Genomic DNA, 17,438 nt, shown 5'->3' with positions numbered 1-17,438 from the left:
CAGTAGCAAAATCTAATGTCAGATAATAGGGCCCTAGATCAGTGTTACAATAAAACTCAAACCTACTGAGGGACTCCCATTTCTCACTCTAGCTCTGTTATTATGATGGTTTTAATTTCAGACTGCAACCATAAAGTATACAACTGGACCATCTTCCAGTGTATAAAGCCAAGTGGTTAACCTTATTTGGATTTTGGGGGGGAGGGAGACAGAGTTGAGCCATGGTCTCACTATGTAATCCACTCTGGCGCTGGACTCACTCATAGCCCAGGTTATCTTTAAACTTTTCATCCTCCTGGCTCAGCCTCTCAAGTGTTGGGATTACAGGCATGCACCACCATGCTTGGCTTGGATCTTGTTTTATGTACCTGAATTGTATGAAGACATTTCTGGGAGCATTTTAAAATGATGATTTTAGGTAATTAGGTACTGGGGTTACTTTTTTTTAAAGAGGAAGTCTTTATTTCATGTAAATTCTGGATATTTGCAGGAAAAACCCCCAGAGTATCTGAGATTTGCTTCAGAACATTGCAGCATTGTTGAGAAAAGGAGTGCAAAATGTGATAACTGCCAAAATTGGATAAGTACATAGGGGTTCATTATTCTCTTTTTTCTGCTTTTGTGTAATATTTTGAAACTTCTAAAACAAAAAGTAAAAAAGAAAAATCACAAAAAAGCCACTGTCAGAAAAGTCTGATTCAAATGACGTCTTCAATAGTTTAACAGTTTCACTCTAAAAATAAAAATGTAAGTTCTAAACTGTACAACTGGGAACATCCTTAAAACAATGTCACCATCATATTCACAAACAACGCAGTGTTTCAATAGTCTTTCAATACAAGTTTATTGCTTTTGCTATGTGGGTAAATTATATTATTTGTCCTATAATTAAACACATCTGTATTCTTAAAGTATAAGAAGGAAAAGCATTTTATATGTATATATTTTTTCCAGATTTGAAGCTTGAAGTCCTTCCCCTCGAACAGTGGGAAATACTCCAGGTTTGCACCGTAAGCTTACTATGTGCCACACATTGATCTCAGTACATTAGCTTTATGAGCTCATGCTAATCTTCTCAATTTCCCATAGATATAAGTATGGTCATTCTTTTCATTTCACAAATAAGAAAACTACCATATTGAGAGTTTATGTAATTTGGCCAGCATTGGGCTATTGATTAATAGCAAAGCTGGAATTCAAGCATAAGGCATCTGGCTCCAGTGTCTGATCCCTTAATCACCGAGTTCTGTCACTGTCCAGAGAAAGAGCATCTTTTGTGCAGTTATTTTTTGTTTAGACTTTGGAGACCCGGGCTCTTTGTTCTTAGAAAAATAAAGCAACTCTTACTGACTTTGACATCAGCATTTTCCTTTTATTTTGTCATGCACTTCAAACCTATTACTCCCAACATACTCACACAAGCCCTATAATGTTCAAACATATTTATTACAGATGTTTACTTATGGCATGATTTCAAAGAACAGACTACATCAGAGTAAGTTCTTCTTGGTGACTTAAACCAGGACAGTTTTGAGAGATAGCTCTGATACTATGTCTCTTTTGCAAGAGTCAGCTTACATGATTTTCTGATCACCTAATTTTCTCAGAAGGTCTCTAGCAAATTTTTTATAGCCCAGCAAGCTGATATTACTGCTTTTATGTTGCTAAAGTTAACAATGAAATCTTTCTTTCTCTCTTTTCAGATACATGGATTTATTTGAGGAAAACTTTGTTTTTAATTTACTTATGGACTATACTATAATAGCCTTTGAATAGGGTGACTTTTAATTTGGAAGACTTTTTTTCTTGAGGAGTATTTGAAAAACACTGATACCTGCTCCGCAAGCCCAGATACTTTGATTTGAGTAAGTGTAGTGAACTTGATCTTCATGAGAAACATTAAAGAGCAATGGAGAGCTAGCTAGACTCATATTGGCAAAAATATTCTCTACCTATATAAAGAGAACTCAAGTAAGTTCTGAATTCAGCTGTGATGGAGTGAAGATGGATGTGCAGAATAAAGACCCAGTTCATCCATTTACTATTTATTCAACTGACTAACAGATATTTATGTAGCCTGTCTTCAGTAGATGCAATATTAAATATGCGGGAGGCAGTGCTCACAAAATGATTAAAGCAGCATGATAGGGCCCCCTCTGCAATCCTCTTTGCAGACCTCAAATTTCAACCTATATTAATACCAGGAACAACTGGGTTACTGGGGAAGGACAGGAAGGAAGACAGAAACAGAAAGATTGAAATGATCATAAGGACCAGTCAGACCCATCAGTGGTTAATTCTAGAGTCTAAGAGGACAAAAAAGATCACCTACTTTTTGTTTTATAGATGAATGACTTTTAAACTTAGAGCCTATGATCATGTAATTATTCATGAACAGAGCTGTAAAACCCAGATGGTTGACCTTTTATAATACTGTCTATGTTCAAGTAAAAACCTCAGCAGATTTTTTTCCATTCTAAATTTCTGAAAGAAAATAGCCCCCTGGAAAGAACCTTCCTAAAAGAAAAGGACCAACTTCTCCTGTTGAGCTAAGCATAGTGTGAAATTAACTATCAGCACCAATAGTTAATTCCAACCTGCTGCCCTGTAGGGAGAGTAACTAGAGTAAAAGAGAGTAAGTCTTGGTCCATTTCCTCCCTAACTACAGTTGTTCTAAGGTCAAGCATTTAGAATATTGAAAGGAAATGGCAAGAAAGGACAATTGTGAATGTGAGGATCTGAGAAAGCAAGACCTAAAAATTAAACCAAAGAAGAAATTAGAATGAAATAGTATGGTTATATATACCTTCCCACATCTCCTTTGAAAGCTAACTCACAATATGAAAAGTATATTCAATGGTCTTTCCAATGATAACAGAAATGCAGATCTTTATAACAAGATTCCAATTTATACTCACTTATTAGACACTTTTAGAAATGATCAAAACAATCTCACCTAGGTATCTGGTGGAGGTATAAATTGGTACAGCCACTTTATAAAGCTGTTGAATATTCACAAATCCTATAATCCCATCATTCCAATGCTAGATAGAACCTCTTGCCGTGTGCAGCTGGAGGCACTTGTGAACCTCTTCATGTTATAATATACAAATTGTTATATTACAAAAATATCATTGTTATAAAAATATTGATTGTTATAATATAAAAATATCTGGAAGCAATCCAAATATCCAGTCACAAGTGAGAGAATAGAGTGTGATATATTCACATGATGAATATTATACAACAGTGAAAATACATGATATGCCACTATGTATAATGATTTGGGTAAAACTCAGCAAAATAATGTTGAGTAAATTAAAAAGCTCACCAAAAATGGGCACTTTCTTTGTAAATTAAAAATAAGCTAAATGACATATGTTTAGAAATATGTACAAATTAAGTGATTTTTTTAAATGGTGGGAATGATAATATAAGATTCAGGATAAAAACAACTTCATGCTGGGGACATAAAGGACAGAAAAAGATCACACAGACAGAAGCAAGCTATGATCAATATTCGACTTCTTGTGTTAGTTGTGGGCTCACTTTATGTATTACATTATACAAAGATTAATGGCTAATGGCATTAGTTATTTATTGAAGCATAACAAATTATCTTACAGCATACCAACTTATATGTTTGTGTGGTGTCTAGGGTCAGGAATCTGGGTGCATCTTATGTTTGTGGTTTTGGCTTAGGGGCCCTACTGAGGTTACAGTCAAGTTTGCAGGCAGGACTGTTGTCCCTGAAGGAGTTAGAAGATATACTTCCAACACAGTTCATTTATATGACTGTTTGTATGAAGCTTAGTCTTCACCATATGAGCCAAGACTGCTCATGACATGACTTCCCCAACATCTAGCAATGGGAGAGACAGAGATAGAAAGGGAATGCCCAAGGTTGAAGATACACTATCATTTATAAAGCTAATACAGAACGTGTCATACCAGCACTTCTGCTGGATACTATTGATCACAAAGACCAACCCTGGGACGATGTGAAGGGGACTCAGGATGTGACTACAGGGAGGTAAGGATCATTCAATTCTATAATACAGCAAAAAGAACAAACGTGTAGCCCAATGATGAAACAGAAACAAGAAAAAATTGTGTGAACCTAAGGTTGGAAAACAAGTGAATAAATAGACCAAAAAAAATGCATCCAGCTTGAAGATGACAGGATGTGGGAAGGAATGAGATAAATCTGCTTTAATTCTGGCTCTTCCACTTTCCAACTTTATGGTGTAGAGCAAGTATGTCATTTGCCTTCTTTCCACTTGCAAAATAGGGATGAACTTATTTACGTGCTTCTTGATACACAAAATCGAATAGTATAATGAATACCATTTGCTCAGGATCTAGAATCTACAACTTTCTAGTTTGTTTGATGGTACTAGGGAATTGAACGCAGGGCCTCATGGGTTCCAACCAATTACTCTACCGCTGAACTACACCCCAAGCCTCTAACGTCCTAGATTTTAGCGTATTTGTTTCACCTGTTTTTCCTTTACTGAATGTCTTAAAGGAAACTCCTGACATTGTGTTATTTTATCCTTTTATAGTTCAGTGAGCATCACTTAAAATATTAACATTTTCTTATAAAATTATACATAAAATAATTCCTTTACAATATCTAATCTATGAAAATTATTTTCAAATTTCTTTGTTTCTCAAAACTTACTTTTTATATTATAGTTGGCTTGTTAGAATGAGAATCTAAACACACCTGCACATGATACTTGGTTTGTTATATCTTTTAAAATCTTTCAATCTAGAGAAGTCCTTTTATTTCCTTTCTACTCCCTTATCTTGTTGAAGAAACCCAAGCAGTTTGTAGAATAATCCACAGCCTTCTTTTGATAATATTTCACTACCATCTTTGTTTCTAGATTGGAAGTTAGTCCTAACGGCTTGTTGAGATTTAGATTCAATTATTCTACTTAGAATATTTTGTAAATGAAGTAGGGCATGCTGGTGCACCCCTATGATCCCAGCACTCAAGAGGCTGAGGCAGGAGGATTGCCATGAGTTCGAGCCTGAACTTACTACATACTGAACTCACAATGATCCTGTCTCGAAAAACAAAACAAAACAAAACAAAATTTCATAGGTGATGTTGTATACTTCATAATGCATCACATCAGGAGGGACATCTGTATGCAGTCTCCACTCCTAGTGGTGGAGTGGAGGCTTCCTTGAAGCCTGTATTGTGAAGTCCCCCGTCAGCCTCCCATAGATTGGTGATTGTTACCTGAATCAATTAATCCATCAGGAATTACAAAATGGTAGTTTCCTAATTCTACCATTTCTTTTTTATTCACTAGAATTATTTTTATAAAATAAACAGAGACATTTCCCTCACCAACCTAGACAATTTGTCTACCCCATTAGAAAAGGCTTGTTCCCTGCTTCACATCCTCTAGGGCCACCTTTTACTGCAGCCATTGCCGCAGCAAGCTGCTTCCTGCAGTGTAACCTGACAGCATCTCTCCTCACATGCGTTGAATACATCTTTCTGTCCCCCACCCTGATTCCTCTGATCCCATAAGGGTGAGATGTCTGCACTCACAAATAACAGCTTGGAGATGGAAGGAAGTTGAGGCCCTAAGACAGAAACTTGGACCTGTGGGATATGGGGGCTGGTAAATAAGTGCTCTCCTCTTGCACCGAGCTGACAATTATGGAGTGCAGTGTACATTCTGCATGGCTCAAGGCCGTATTGCCACGGTGATGACTAATTTGAGAACACCCTTGTATTAACTTTCCTTGTTTCACGTTCCCTAGTCATCCACTCCTGTTTCCTGCGATCACTGTCCAAAATCAACTACCTAAAAAGTAAGCCCTTGTCTCAGGTTCAGTTTCCAAGGGGCAAGCCAGGCTAAGACACCATTAAACATAATTCATACAGGAAAGGCAGGATAAGTGCTCAATTCTTTAGTTACACTGAAAATATTCAGTCTTGCCTAGCTACAACTAATAACAAACTCCTGGTTTATATGTAACCAATGCGATTCAGCCTGTTGTAGTTCTTACTCTTTTTGATGCTCATATTATCCCCTTTTCAGCCAGTGAGAGCTATTTTATGCTGACCCCTTTGTATCTTTGAACTGTCCTATTTGACTTTAGACTTTTAATAGACAATCCTTGGTGTCTAGCACAAGATGTACTGAAACCTGCCATTCGTCCAAAGAGCCTCCTTCCTTTTCATAGAAAATGGTGTTTTAAAAGTACAATATTAGGTTGGGTGCGGTGGTGCATGCCTGTACTCCCAGCACTTGGGAGGCTGAGGCAGGAGGATTGTTGTGAGTTCAAGGCCAGCCTGGGCTACAAAGTGAGCTCAAGGCCAGCCTGAACTGCACAGTGAGACCCTGTCTCAAAAAAAAAAAAAAAAAAAAGTACAACATGGTGCTAAAAGTGCTTATTACTATAAAATTTTCATTATCTCTAGGTCTTTTCAAGGGACACTGAAAGCAAATGCTTCTCTTTTTTTGCAATAAATGTAAAACTTTCCTTATTGAGATACAAGAAACTGCTTTTGAAGAGAAAAACATTGTAAGTGCACACTATTTTGAATTCAACTTTCACATTGCATGGATGAAAATCATTATTCCTAATAACACTACTTACTTTACCTATAAGATACAGGAATAGTTTGAAAGTACAGTAGTAGCATCTATAATGCTACTAGCAATAAGACTCTTGAATGAAGCTTAAATTTTTTTTTGTGGATCTACTTATCTTGAGAATATATTCTACTATGAATGAACAGTCAACACACTATTTTCTTGTCATTTAATTATTTACTTGATGTAATTGTGCTATCAACTTAATATGTGGTTAGACTGGTCCAGTTTATTTTTGAATTTTAAGAACTGCATTTTTTAGATTTAAAATTATTTTGAGTATGCAATACATATATATATAAAATCATATACATGATATATAGAAAATGTTTATTCAGAGTAGTCTAGCTTACCTGTTGATCTCCTCTACATGATTTTTCCTGTCCCAAATATAGACAAATATATATTCATAGTTCACCTATCTTACCAAAAAGTCTACTATACTTTCTGTACCATGTGAGTGAGTGTGTGTTTTAAAGCTAGTATGTATCCTGGAGATCACTCCACATCATGTAAAGAAATGGCCCTTGCTTTTTTCTCCCCCGAGTTAAATAGTATGTTTCATAATGTAGATCTACCCTTATTTATTCAACCAGTTCCAGACTTTTGGTTATATGGATGGTCTCCAGTCATTTGCTATTTCAAATAGTACTGCAGTGAACAACCTGTGCAGAAGTCGTCTTGTATTTTGCAATAGCTTCTTAGAATTGGGATTTTTGTGTCAAAAAGGAAATGCATGTGTAATTTCGTTAGTGATTATCCAATTCCCATGCATAGGTTCTGTGTAGCACTTTGCATTCTCAATGGCACGATGCGCCATCCTTGTTAACCACAGCATGCCAACCAAATAGGTGACCAAACATTTGGAGTTTTGATCATTTTATTACTTGCCTTCTTTTATCATTCTGCTCCATGGTACAGCAAATGATTTCATCTTGCCTTCTGGAGGAACTCTCTTAGGATCAGCAATAGGTGACTGTGTTGAGGGTGGTAGGAAGAAGTGGCTGTAGTATCTCTATTTCCATTCTCCTAAACATGGAAATGCCAAAGTCTACTGCATCACTGTTCTAGTTAAGACCTTGTATTTCCAAAGGTTGGCTTGGGTTTCCAGCCAAATGTAAAAGGACATCAAATATGACCTCATCCGTATTCAAGGTCAGTAGATTGCAAAGAGGCAGGGAAGTGCAATTCCTTTACTGAGAAAAGAACCTGAAAAGGAATCATGACCATTTTTATCATCTCATCATCTCTGGAATAACCCCAGGGTCAAGGGGAAGTCCTTGTAAATGCCGGAGGTTTCTACAGATGGTGGAATGACCACAGCCCTAGAGGGCTTCTTACATTTAGGACCTCTTTTGCTGCTTTCTAGGAGTAAATGTCATGCATGGACATTATCTTTTCTTTTAGCATTTCACATATTCTACTGGGCTGTTTTGCCCTCCAGAGGCAATGTCTGGAGTCCTATCTGGCTGTCGTGTTTAGAAGGAGTACTTTTGGCACCTAGTGAGTAGAAGTGAGGGCTGCTAAACATCTTACAGTAATCATGAAGCCTCACCTCTACTCCCAACAAACAGTCTGGTCCAAACGTCAATAACACCGAGGTTCAAAACCACGCTGTATTCCTACTTTGGGCACACAGCCACCAATATCCTCATAATAACTATTACCAGTGGTGGGGAAAGGGCAGAATCAGAGATACTGCCCCTTCCTGTTCTCCCATAAGTCATACGCAATTTGGAGTCTCGACGATCATGAAGGTAGAAGGAATTATATATTTATCTGAAAGATGAAAGAACAAATACCGTTTTAACCTTCTAAAAACTGATTATCATTAAGTATAATGCAACCTTTTAAATCTAAGCTTAAGGAAAGTGCTCATTATTTAAGGTAAATGGAACCAAAGGTCCCATGAATAATCAAAAACCTGGTTAATAGAGTATGACCAGAGAATAATGCACTTGGCTTCTGTGGAGAAATTAAAGTACATGCTGTGAATTGGTATTAAGGAAATTGCATGAAAAGTTACTCGGAAGGTGCCATGATTCTGAAGAAACAGCCTCAGGTGCCCAATATATCACATTCAGCCTTTATCAATCTTTGGATTTTCATAGCGTCTTTCACCTTGGCTAACCCAGAAGCTTGGGCCTTGAAACTTTGGAATGGTAAAGTATCTCACTCTCCACGCTTATTTTCATCTAGGAACAGACTTGAATTTTATTGCCAGTTTATCTCTTTCACAGGCATTATTTTCAAACTTTGGCTTACCTCATTTATTTTCAGGGGAAGAAAATATTTTACTATCCTTAAGCATAATTCACCTTAAAGAAGATGTGCCCCTGAACAATTATACCTAAATTAAATGTTCGTGAATAATTTTTAATTGCAAGAGATACTCGCCAAAGGGCGTCTGAAGCTAAACTTTTAGCAGAGAACTGCACCTTGTTTGGAGACATGTCAGGGTTAACAGTTTGGAAGGGGTATTTCTGGCACCTAGTGGGTATAGGTCAGCCAAATATAAGAGAACATTTTTTAAAAAGTGAAAAATTTCTCATTATTTTGCCCTTTTTCTAAGTATCATCATGTTGCCCAGCTTGATGCCCAAGTCCTAGACCCAAGCAACCTTCCTTCCTCACCCATCCAAGCAGCTGGGGCACCAGCGAGCCACCAAGCCCTTCTAAGGCACAATTTTTATATGTAGCCAAATTTTTATATGCAACCAGTATACTGCTGGCCTAGACTTTTGGCTACATATAAAAATTGTAGACTGAGAATGAGAGCTTAATAAGAATTTTATGCATAATAATTTTTAAAATCAACCATAAATTTGGAAGGATTTTGAAATCTGGAGTTTCAGGGGTTATTTGCATTGACTTGGCAACAAGAGTTATCAAGAAAGGTTTACTAACGCTTGTTTTTGGTGATAAGGGGGCCCAAGATGCTAGACATACCTGAAGAAAATAGGTAGCATTACTGAAATAATCACGTTGACTGCCTTCCTTTATCAGTAAAGAGAAAAGAATAGATGGTCGCCTACTACTAGATCTCTAGTGCAACGTTGTGGTTAAAAAACCGGAGTGTCTGGATTCACACCCTTGCCTGCTGTGGTCAATCGGCCATTTACACAGCGGGTTGTACCTCAGTTTCCTCATACGAACAAGGAACACTAGTATTATCTGCTTAATGTGGCTGCTTTGAGGATTAAACGAGGTAGTACGTGGCAAGCCCTGGGGCCAGTGATTCAGTCTGCAATCCTGGGTGGTGAGCGGAGCCCCAAGAACAGGCGTTAAAAGAAAAATGAGAGGCGAAGGACCGGGGTCAGGCTAGCCTTGAGCTCACTTTGTAGTCCAGGCTGGCCTCGAACTCACAAAGATCCTCCTGCCTCAGCCTCCCGAGTGCTGGGATTACAGGAGTTAGCCACCACGCCCGGCCCACGTTTTACTGTCCTTCGCCCTGGCGAGAGGCTCGGCTGTTCTAACACGGACTACGCACAGAGAGGAACCCGAGGCTCTGAGACGAGGTCGGCGATTCGCACAACGACCCGAGGGCATCTCTAGGAAAAGCGCCCTTTTCTGCCCGGCCGGGCGCTGAGGACACGAGGACTCAGCCCATTGGCATTCACCGCGCACAGCCCAAAACGCCACGCAGTCCGAGCAACCACGCCGGCTCAAGGACCCAGCCGGGGACAGGCGGCGGACAGCGACGAGGGGCTTCCGGGGCAGCGTCCTCGGCGGGGCGCCCTTCTCGCGGGCAGACGTAGACCTCGCCCGCGAGCAAACTCCGCATCACGCCCACTGTGTGCTGCGCACCGGGAACACTAATGACTCTCGGTTAGAATCACGCTCCAAGCGCGGAGACTGCGCTCGCGCCCACATCCTGCCCGTTCCACAGCCGAGTCTCGCAAGCCGGGAGGAGCCGCAACCTTCGCCACACCCCTCGCTTCCGGAGCCCGCCCGCAAAGCTCCGCCCCTTCGAGAGTTCTCGGGTCGCCGTAAAGTAGGGAGTCTTCTTTGCCACTCAAGATACAGCCCGCCTCCTTCTTTACGGCAGGCCGCATTCCACGCTGCCAACATGGCGTCCCCCATGTAGACGACGGCAGTGGTTTCTACTGCAGGTGGCCGGGGGCAGTGCTGAGCTGGAGCCACTATCCGTTCAGCCCGGGCTGCAGAAAACAGCGGTTAAAGTTCCTTTTGGATTACAGTTGAGGACCGCCGCTTCCGTTTAGTTCCTGCAAGTTCCTTCCTCGCCCCTGGTTTCTTTCCCGAGGCACCTACTCCCAGGTCCCTGTCCCTCCCAGACTCAGATTATGAGCCTTCGGCAGCTGCTGATGCGCTTGCCCTGTTATCTCGGGGCCTTGGGTCCCTTACGTCGCCCGTGGTGGTTCCTGTCCGCTGTGGGCTCCTCTCGTGGTCAGTCCACCCGATCCCCGACACACTGGAACCAGGTGGTGTCAGAGGCGGAGAAGATCGTGGGCTACCCCACGTCCTTCATGAGCCTCCGCTGCCTGCTGAGCGACGAGCTCAGCAACATCGCTATGCAGGTGCGGAAGCTGGTGGGGACTCAGCACCCTCTGCTTACCACTGCCAGGTGAGCGACCCCCTCTCCCTCTGACTCACCCGACGCGTTCAAATCTCTTCCTGGCCAGCGAACCCACTCTACCTCGCTCAGGCTCCCCCCCTGCCAATCTTTTATCTCTTTCTTCCCTCCGCCCCCCTGGACGTTGCTTTTCTGCTCTTTAGTCCACGTACTCTTAGTGTACTTAGCCAAGTGGATAAACGGTTTTCTTATGAAGAGCACTTGTGTGCTTTTCTAGATTTTGCTTCTTAACTGTTGAAAGTGAAGATGCTTCAGTGATTTGTGGAAAAATGGAGCAAGGATGTGGGTTTATTAAGTCACTTTATAGATACGGCCTTTAAAAGTAAGATAGATTAGTTTTTAAGTCGTCACTATTCAAGGATTCGTCTCCAGAAAGCGTAGAGAAGGAGAAACGGGCTGAAAGTTAACAGTTCTTGCTAAGGAATGTTCAGGATTGAAGTAGGAATCTCTCCCGGCAGTAGTCATTATCCTCTTGAGATTTTTATCACGTTTGCTAGACTATTTCTCTGAAACGTGCTATTAAGGTTATAAACCCCTTTTCCACTTTAAAAAAAAAAAAAAAACTGCACCTTTTGATTTATAATCAATTTCAAACATATGCAAAAGTTTCAAGAATAAAAATAGCACAAAGGACCTACTTGTATACCCTGTAATCAGATTCACACATACATTATTCATGTGGATGTGTGTGTGTGTATATATGTATATATATTTTTTCTTGGATCGCTTGGTAGATTGCAAACATCACAATCCTTTACCCTGAACCCTTAAGTATCTATTTCATAAGCATAGGGATATTTTCTTATACGTGGGGAGTACAGTTATATTGATACAATACTTTTAATGTCCTTTTAGCAGTCTTTACTTTACAGTACAGAATCCAGACTAGGATCAGGTATTGCATTTAATTGTTATCTCTAGACTACGTCAATCAGGATACTCCTATGACTCTCCTTGGCCTTTAGGACTAGAGCATTTCTCAAGTTGGGCAGCTTTGCCTTCCAGGGAACATATGGCAGTGTGTGGAGACATTTCTGGTTATCACAAGCTGGAGCCTGTAGAGGCCTGGGGTGCTGCGCTGCAGTTCCCACGACAGGCTCACAAGAAAAACTTTTGTCTCAAAATGTCAGTAATGCCAATGTGAAGAAATACAGGACAGAAGCCATCTTTTCTCCCGTATTTTCTACTCGACTTTTACTTCTTTATTTATTTTTGGTTTTTTTTGAGATGGTGTCTCACTATGCAGTTCAGGGCTGGCTTTGAACTCACTATGTAGACCAGGCTGACCTCAAATTTGCAGCAGTTCTCTTGCCTAGCCTCCTGAGTGCTGGTATTGAAGGTGTGTACCACCATGCCTGGCTTAAACATTTATTTTTATATACCTATATATAGGTATATAGGCAGAAGACAGTAGTAATATGGACATCCAATATAGTCAGGATCCCCCACATGATAACATCTAAGTCAAACTGTAGTCTAATATCACAAGCAAGATATCGATACTGGAACAGTCAAGATGTAGAACATTTTCATTATAACAAAGAACCTTCTTGTTATCCTTCTTAACCAGACTCACTGTCCTTGCCCACCCCACTGCTTAACTTTTTATGAAACATTTGTTATTTTCTTATTATAAAAGTTTCCAAATAGCAATAATAAAGTAATCTTATTTAACATTGGTTTTAATTATCAGATATGTCCCTTTATGATTGGGCTAAATTTGTCTTGTAGCTAGAATGCTATCCAGAAATTCTAAGTGATAAATACACCCAGATCCTACAGTCCTATGATATATGTATACAATATGTGTACATATTTTTTTGTGATAATGGGAGTCAAACCAGGGCCTTCATACTGAGCAACATCCTCAACCCTTTAAAATTTTTATTTATTTATTTATTAGAGAGGCTCACTAAGTTGTCCAAGCTGGGGTTGAACTTGAGATCCTCTTGCCTCAACCTCCCAAGTCTCTGGGCTAACAGGCGTATGCCTCCAAGTCTGGCAGTATGTGTATAGTTGAAAACTTAATAGTGAAACTAATGAGCCTACTATAACCACCTAATTTTAGAACTATAACTTTGTCTGTCCTCTTGATGTATCTTGTGTATTCCCTAGCCCAGTGATGGCAAACCTTTTAGAACTTTCAATGATACAAACAGCCCTCTGTAGCACGCATGCCATAAGCTCGCCACCACTGCAAGCTAGACTGGTTTTTGTGTTGGTTTTTCCTTTTTTAAATCATATAGATGTTTCCCTAAACAATAACATTTTAAAATTTGCTTACTTTTTCTTACAAATATAGTGGTTTACAAATATAATGGTTTACTGCATATAGCTTTCTATGACTTATTTTATTTATCATTGTTTTATTTATCATTGTTTCTGAGATTCATCCATGCCGTGTATATTACTATATTTCATTAGTTATTCATTGGTACATGGAATTCTACTATGGAAATATACTGTGGTCTTCTAGTCCATATTTGTGTTGTTCACATTTTTTGGTGTTATTAAAAATGCTGCTATGAATATGTTTGTATGTCACTTGATGTACAAATCTTGAGGGTATAGATACAGGAATATAATTGTTTCTTTGGTTTACTTTTTGACACAAGATCTCTTTTAATTTTTTTTGGTTTTTCTCCGGTACCGGGAACCGAACTCACGACCTTGCTCTTGCCAGGCAGGCGCTTTTGCCACTGAGCTAAATCCCCAGCCCCGAGATCTCACTATGTAGTTCAGGTAGACCTTGATCTTACAGCAAACCTCCTGCTTCAGCCTCTCAAGTACAGGGATTACAGGCATATGCTCTGATGCCCAGTGAACTGTTTCTTTTTTCTTTTTTCTTTTTTAACTGTTTCTTTTAGGAGATAATACCAAATTATTTTCCAAAGTGGTTGTACGTATTTATATGCTAACAAGTATTTTCTGGGATTAGGTAACCATGTTTTCAGGACACTAGAACCATGAGATTTCTTAATTTTTGCTAATCAAGAAGGGGTTTCTGTATATGTGGTGGGAATGGTAGTGTCAGTGATGGACTTGTAGAAGTTGAGTGTATTATGAGTATTGTAATCCCTTTAATAAAGCATAGAAATGAAATAGGCAGAGTTTAAAAGAAGCTTATTAATGTTTGGAGAATTGCAATTCAGTATCTGCTTAGTAGCCAGGACATGAGGTGAAGGCTAGGAAAATGTCCCCTCTAAGGTCATCAAAGACGAAATGAAATCTTGTGAGACTCTTGATTGTAGCTTTCCCTGCCTACTAGTCACACAGTACAGTGAAAGAATTGAAGAGAAACTAAATAAAAAATTTTAACCAAAGTTGTTATGATAACATATGAGTTATATTTTATAAGGAAGAGCTAGTCTGCATTAATTTTATTGCATTTACTATGACAGTGTGTTGCAAATTATTTAAACAATCTAAACTTGTGGACAGTTAACAAAGAAACATTTGAGGAAGGGATCTAGTAAAAATATATATGTATTTATATATATATAAAATTCTACATCTGTTTTAGCAAAGGACAGGCATTTGATCGATAGATTATCAGGTAACGGCTGTTATAAAGTAGAGATAAAAACATGGATTAAGCAGCTATATTATTTCAGATACTGTGCACCATAACTTCAAATTTTGTCAGCAAAGCATTGATAACTAAGAGGAAGATACTGTCAGCATGGTAACAAAAGAGCACAAAGACCCCTTAGGACCTTAGGAAATTATACTTGAGCAATTCTTTTACAATCATAAAATGACCCATTTTACATTATGAGTTTCTGTTATTTGCTTAAATCAATATTCTAATCGCTTGGACCATTTGCTTTTTAAGTAAATCTACACTGTATGTTTAGGATGAATAATGTTTAATAGCCTTAAAATTTAAATGAATTTGTAATATTTTTGGCAAAGAGTAGGGAAAAAAAAAAGAAAACTGGCATACTTCATTATTTACTACTTCTTTTCTTTAACCCACCTGCACAAGAAAAGGGAAAAAGAGCCTAGAAATATGCTCTTTAATTCAGTAGTTTAATTAATCGGGTAGGATGTGGATGTAGCTCAGTGGCAGAGGACTTCTCTAGGATGCACTGGGTATGGGACTCAATGCCTGTCAAGAAAAAGAAAGTAAGTTGAAAGTCTTGAAATTTGATGAGCTGATGATCCCACTACTGGTAACAATGGAACAATTAGCTCATTTTTCACCCTTGTTTTCATAGATTTTTCTAGTATCTCATGTTCTAAATTCCAGCTAAATAATCCTCAATTAATTGACTCAGTGTTTATTGAATTTTTTTTTTGATACCGAGAATTGAACTCAGGACTTTGCACTTGCCAGGCATGTGCTTGTGCCGCTGAGCTGTATCCCCGGTTATTTATTGAAATTTGTAAAGAAGTCCGAAACATGGACCAATCTCTTAATGCTTGGACAATTCTATTAGACACAAAATTTGTTTACACATGTATAGCAGAGAGAAGGAAATGATTTGCGGCTAGTGAGTTATTATAGGTATATATGACCTAGAATGGTAAAGAAGCTTTCGTGAGAAATTGGGATTTCACTGAAGGATAGGTGGATAAAAATTTAAGGATGGTGGTAATATGTTACTTATTTTTCTTTCATGAATCTTTTTTTTTCTTCATTTCTTCCTCAGGACGTTATACCTCTGCTAGGTAGAGGGAGGACCTTTAAAACAAGAATAAAGAGTGCACTAAAGTACATGAACAGCGTGAATAGAACTGGCATAGCCCATCCAGTGTTGGGAAGAGTGGGGAGAAGAGTAAAGAGAGAGGAACCATTTGACCTTCTGTTAAATCTTCCTTTATAGCTTTGTTAATTAAAAGTGTGGTATTGGTAGAGGGATAGATCAACAGAATAGAACAAAGAACCCTAAAATAGATCACCATAGATATACCTAATTGATTTTTAACAAAAGGGTGAAAGCAGTTCTGTGGAGAGGGATAATTTCAATAATGACAGTGGAGCAGTTGGATATCACAGACAGAAAAAGAAAAAGAAACCTCTGAGACCTGGTGGTGGTGCATGCCTATAATCCCAGCACTTGGGAGGCTGAGGCAGGAGGATCATTGCCAGTTCAAGGCCAGCCTGAACTGAAAGTGAAAACCTGTTTCAAAAAGACAAAAAAAAAAACATAATAAAATTCATACCATATATTTTTAAAATCAATCATTGTAAAGTCAACATAAAATTGATTTAGATAGGAAACATAAAACTAAAGAATTTAAAGAAAATATAGGTGAACATCTTCAAAACTCAGGGCTAGGTAAACAGTTCTCAGCCATGGCAGCAAAAACAATTCATAGAATAAAATAATAATCGGATTCCATCAGGATTGAAAGCTTTGTGAGAGACCCTGTGAAGAGGATGAAAGGATTAGTCATGGACTGGGAGAAAATATTTCTAAATCATATATCTGAAGAATTCATATCCAGAATATGTAAAGAACTCTAAACTCCATGGTAAGACAGTGGAGGAGAAGCAGCTATGAAGGTGACACATGAGCTTATGAGGAGATGTGCAGCATCATTAGCCACTAGGGCGATGCAGGTGAAAGCCACCATGGGATGCTGCCACATACCTGTTAGAGTAACTGAAATGAAAAGGACTGACAGTGTTGAAGTCCCAGTGAAGATACAGAGAAACTAGATTTCTTCTACATTGCTTTTAGGAATGTAAAATGGTATAGATACTCTAGAAAACAGCTTAGCAATTTCTTTTAAAATGAAACATACACGTACTATACATCCCAGCAGTCATACTCCCAGGCATTTACCCCAGGAAATAAATACTTTTGTCTATATCAAAACCCTTACAGGAATGTTTGTAGTATTCTTATCTGTAGTAGCCCCAAACTGACTAACCCAAATGTCATTCATTGGTAAATGGTTAAATAAAGTAGTACATACATAACAATAAAATACTACTTGACAGTTACAAAGCAATAAACTATTAATACATATAAGTTGGATGAGTCTCAAAGGAGTTATACTAATTGAAAAAGTTAATTTCATTCCTTCAAAAGTTAAAAATAGAATTTTGTTACATCATCTAGCAGTTCTAGTGTTGAGTATATATCCAAAAGACTATGAAACAGAGTCTCAGAGAAATGTTTGTGTATCCAAGTTCATAGCAGCTGTACTCATAATAGCCCAAAGGTGCCTATCAATGGTTTTTCTCTTTTCTTTCTTTCTTTCTTT

At 38.7% G+C, this 17,438-nt stretch overlaps 1 protein-coding gene and 1 long non-coding RNA gene across 2 annotated transcripts in view; one reads left to right on the top strand and one right to left on the bottom strand.

Annotated features, from left to right (window-relative positions):
- Positions 1-6,798: 6,798 nt before the first annotated feature.
- Positions 6,799-9,987, bottom strand: LOC106147834. The gene is made up of 3 exons (XR_001232825.1): positions 9,575-9,987; positions 8,182-8,405; positions 6,799-7,835 (listed from the first exon to the last, which is right to left on the bottom strand). It is a non-coding gene; the product is annotated as an uncharacterized LOC106147834 (long non-coding RNA).
- Positions 9,988-10,654: 667 nt separating this feature from the next.
- Positions 10,655-17,438, top strand: part of Pdss2 (prenyl (decaprenyl) diphosphate synthase, subunit 2) — a 287,734-nt gene continuing 280,950 nt past the window's right edge. Inside the window, exon 1 of the mRNA XM_005377839.2 lies at positions 10,655-11,210. Coding sequence (XP_005377896.1) covers positions 10,930-11,210 — 281 coding nt within the window. The 5' untranslated portion in view covers positions 10,655-10,929. The remainder of the gene's footprint in view (positions 11,211-17,438) is intronic.

Source organism: Chinchilla lanigera, unplaced genomic scaffold, assembly GCF_000276665.1.
Source record: "Chinchilla lanigera isolate Chin_1 unplaced genomic scaffold, ChiLan1.0 scaffold00010, whole genome shotgun sequence".
In the NCBI taxonomy this organism is placed as follows: domain Eukaryota; kingdom Metazoa; phylum Chordata; class Mammalia; order Rodentia; family Chinchillidae; genus Chinchilla; species Chinchilla lanigera.
Note: the sequence above shows the minus strand (reverse complement) of the source record. Positions and strands in the feature narration are given on the sequence as shown.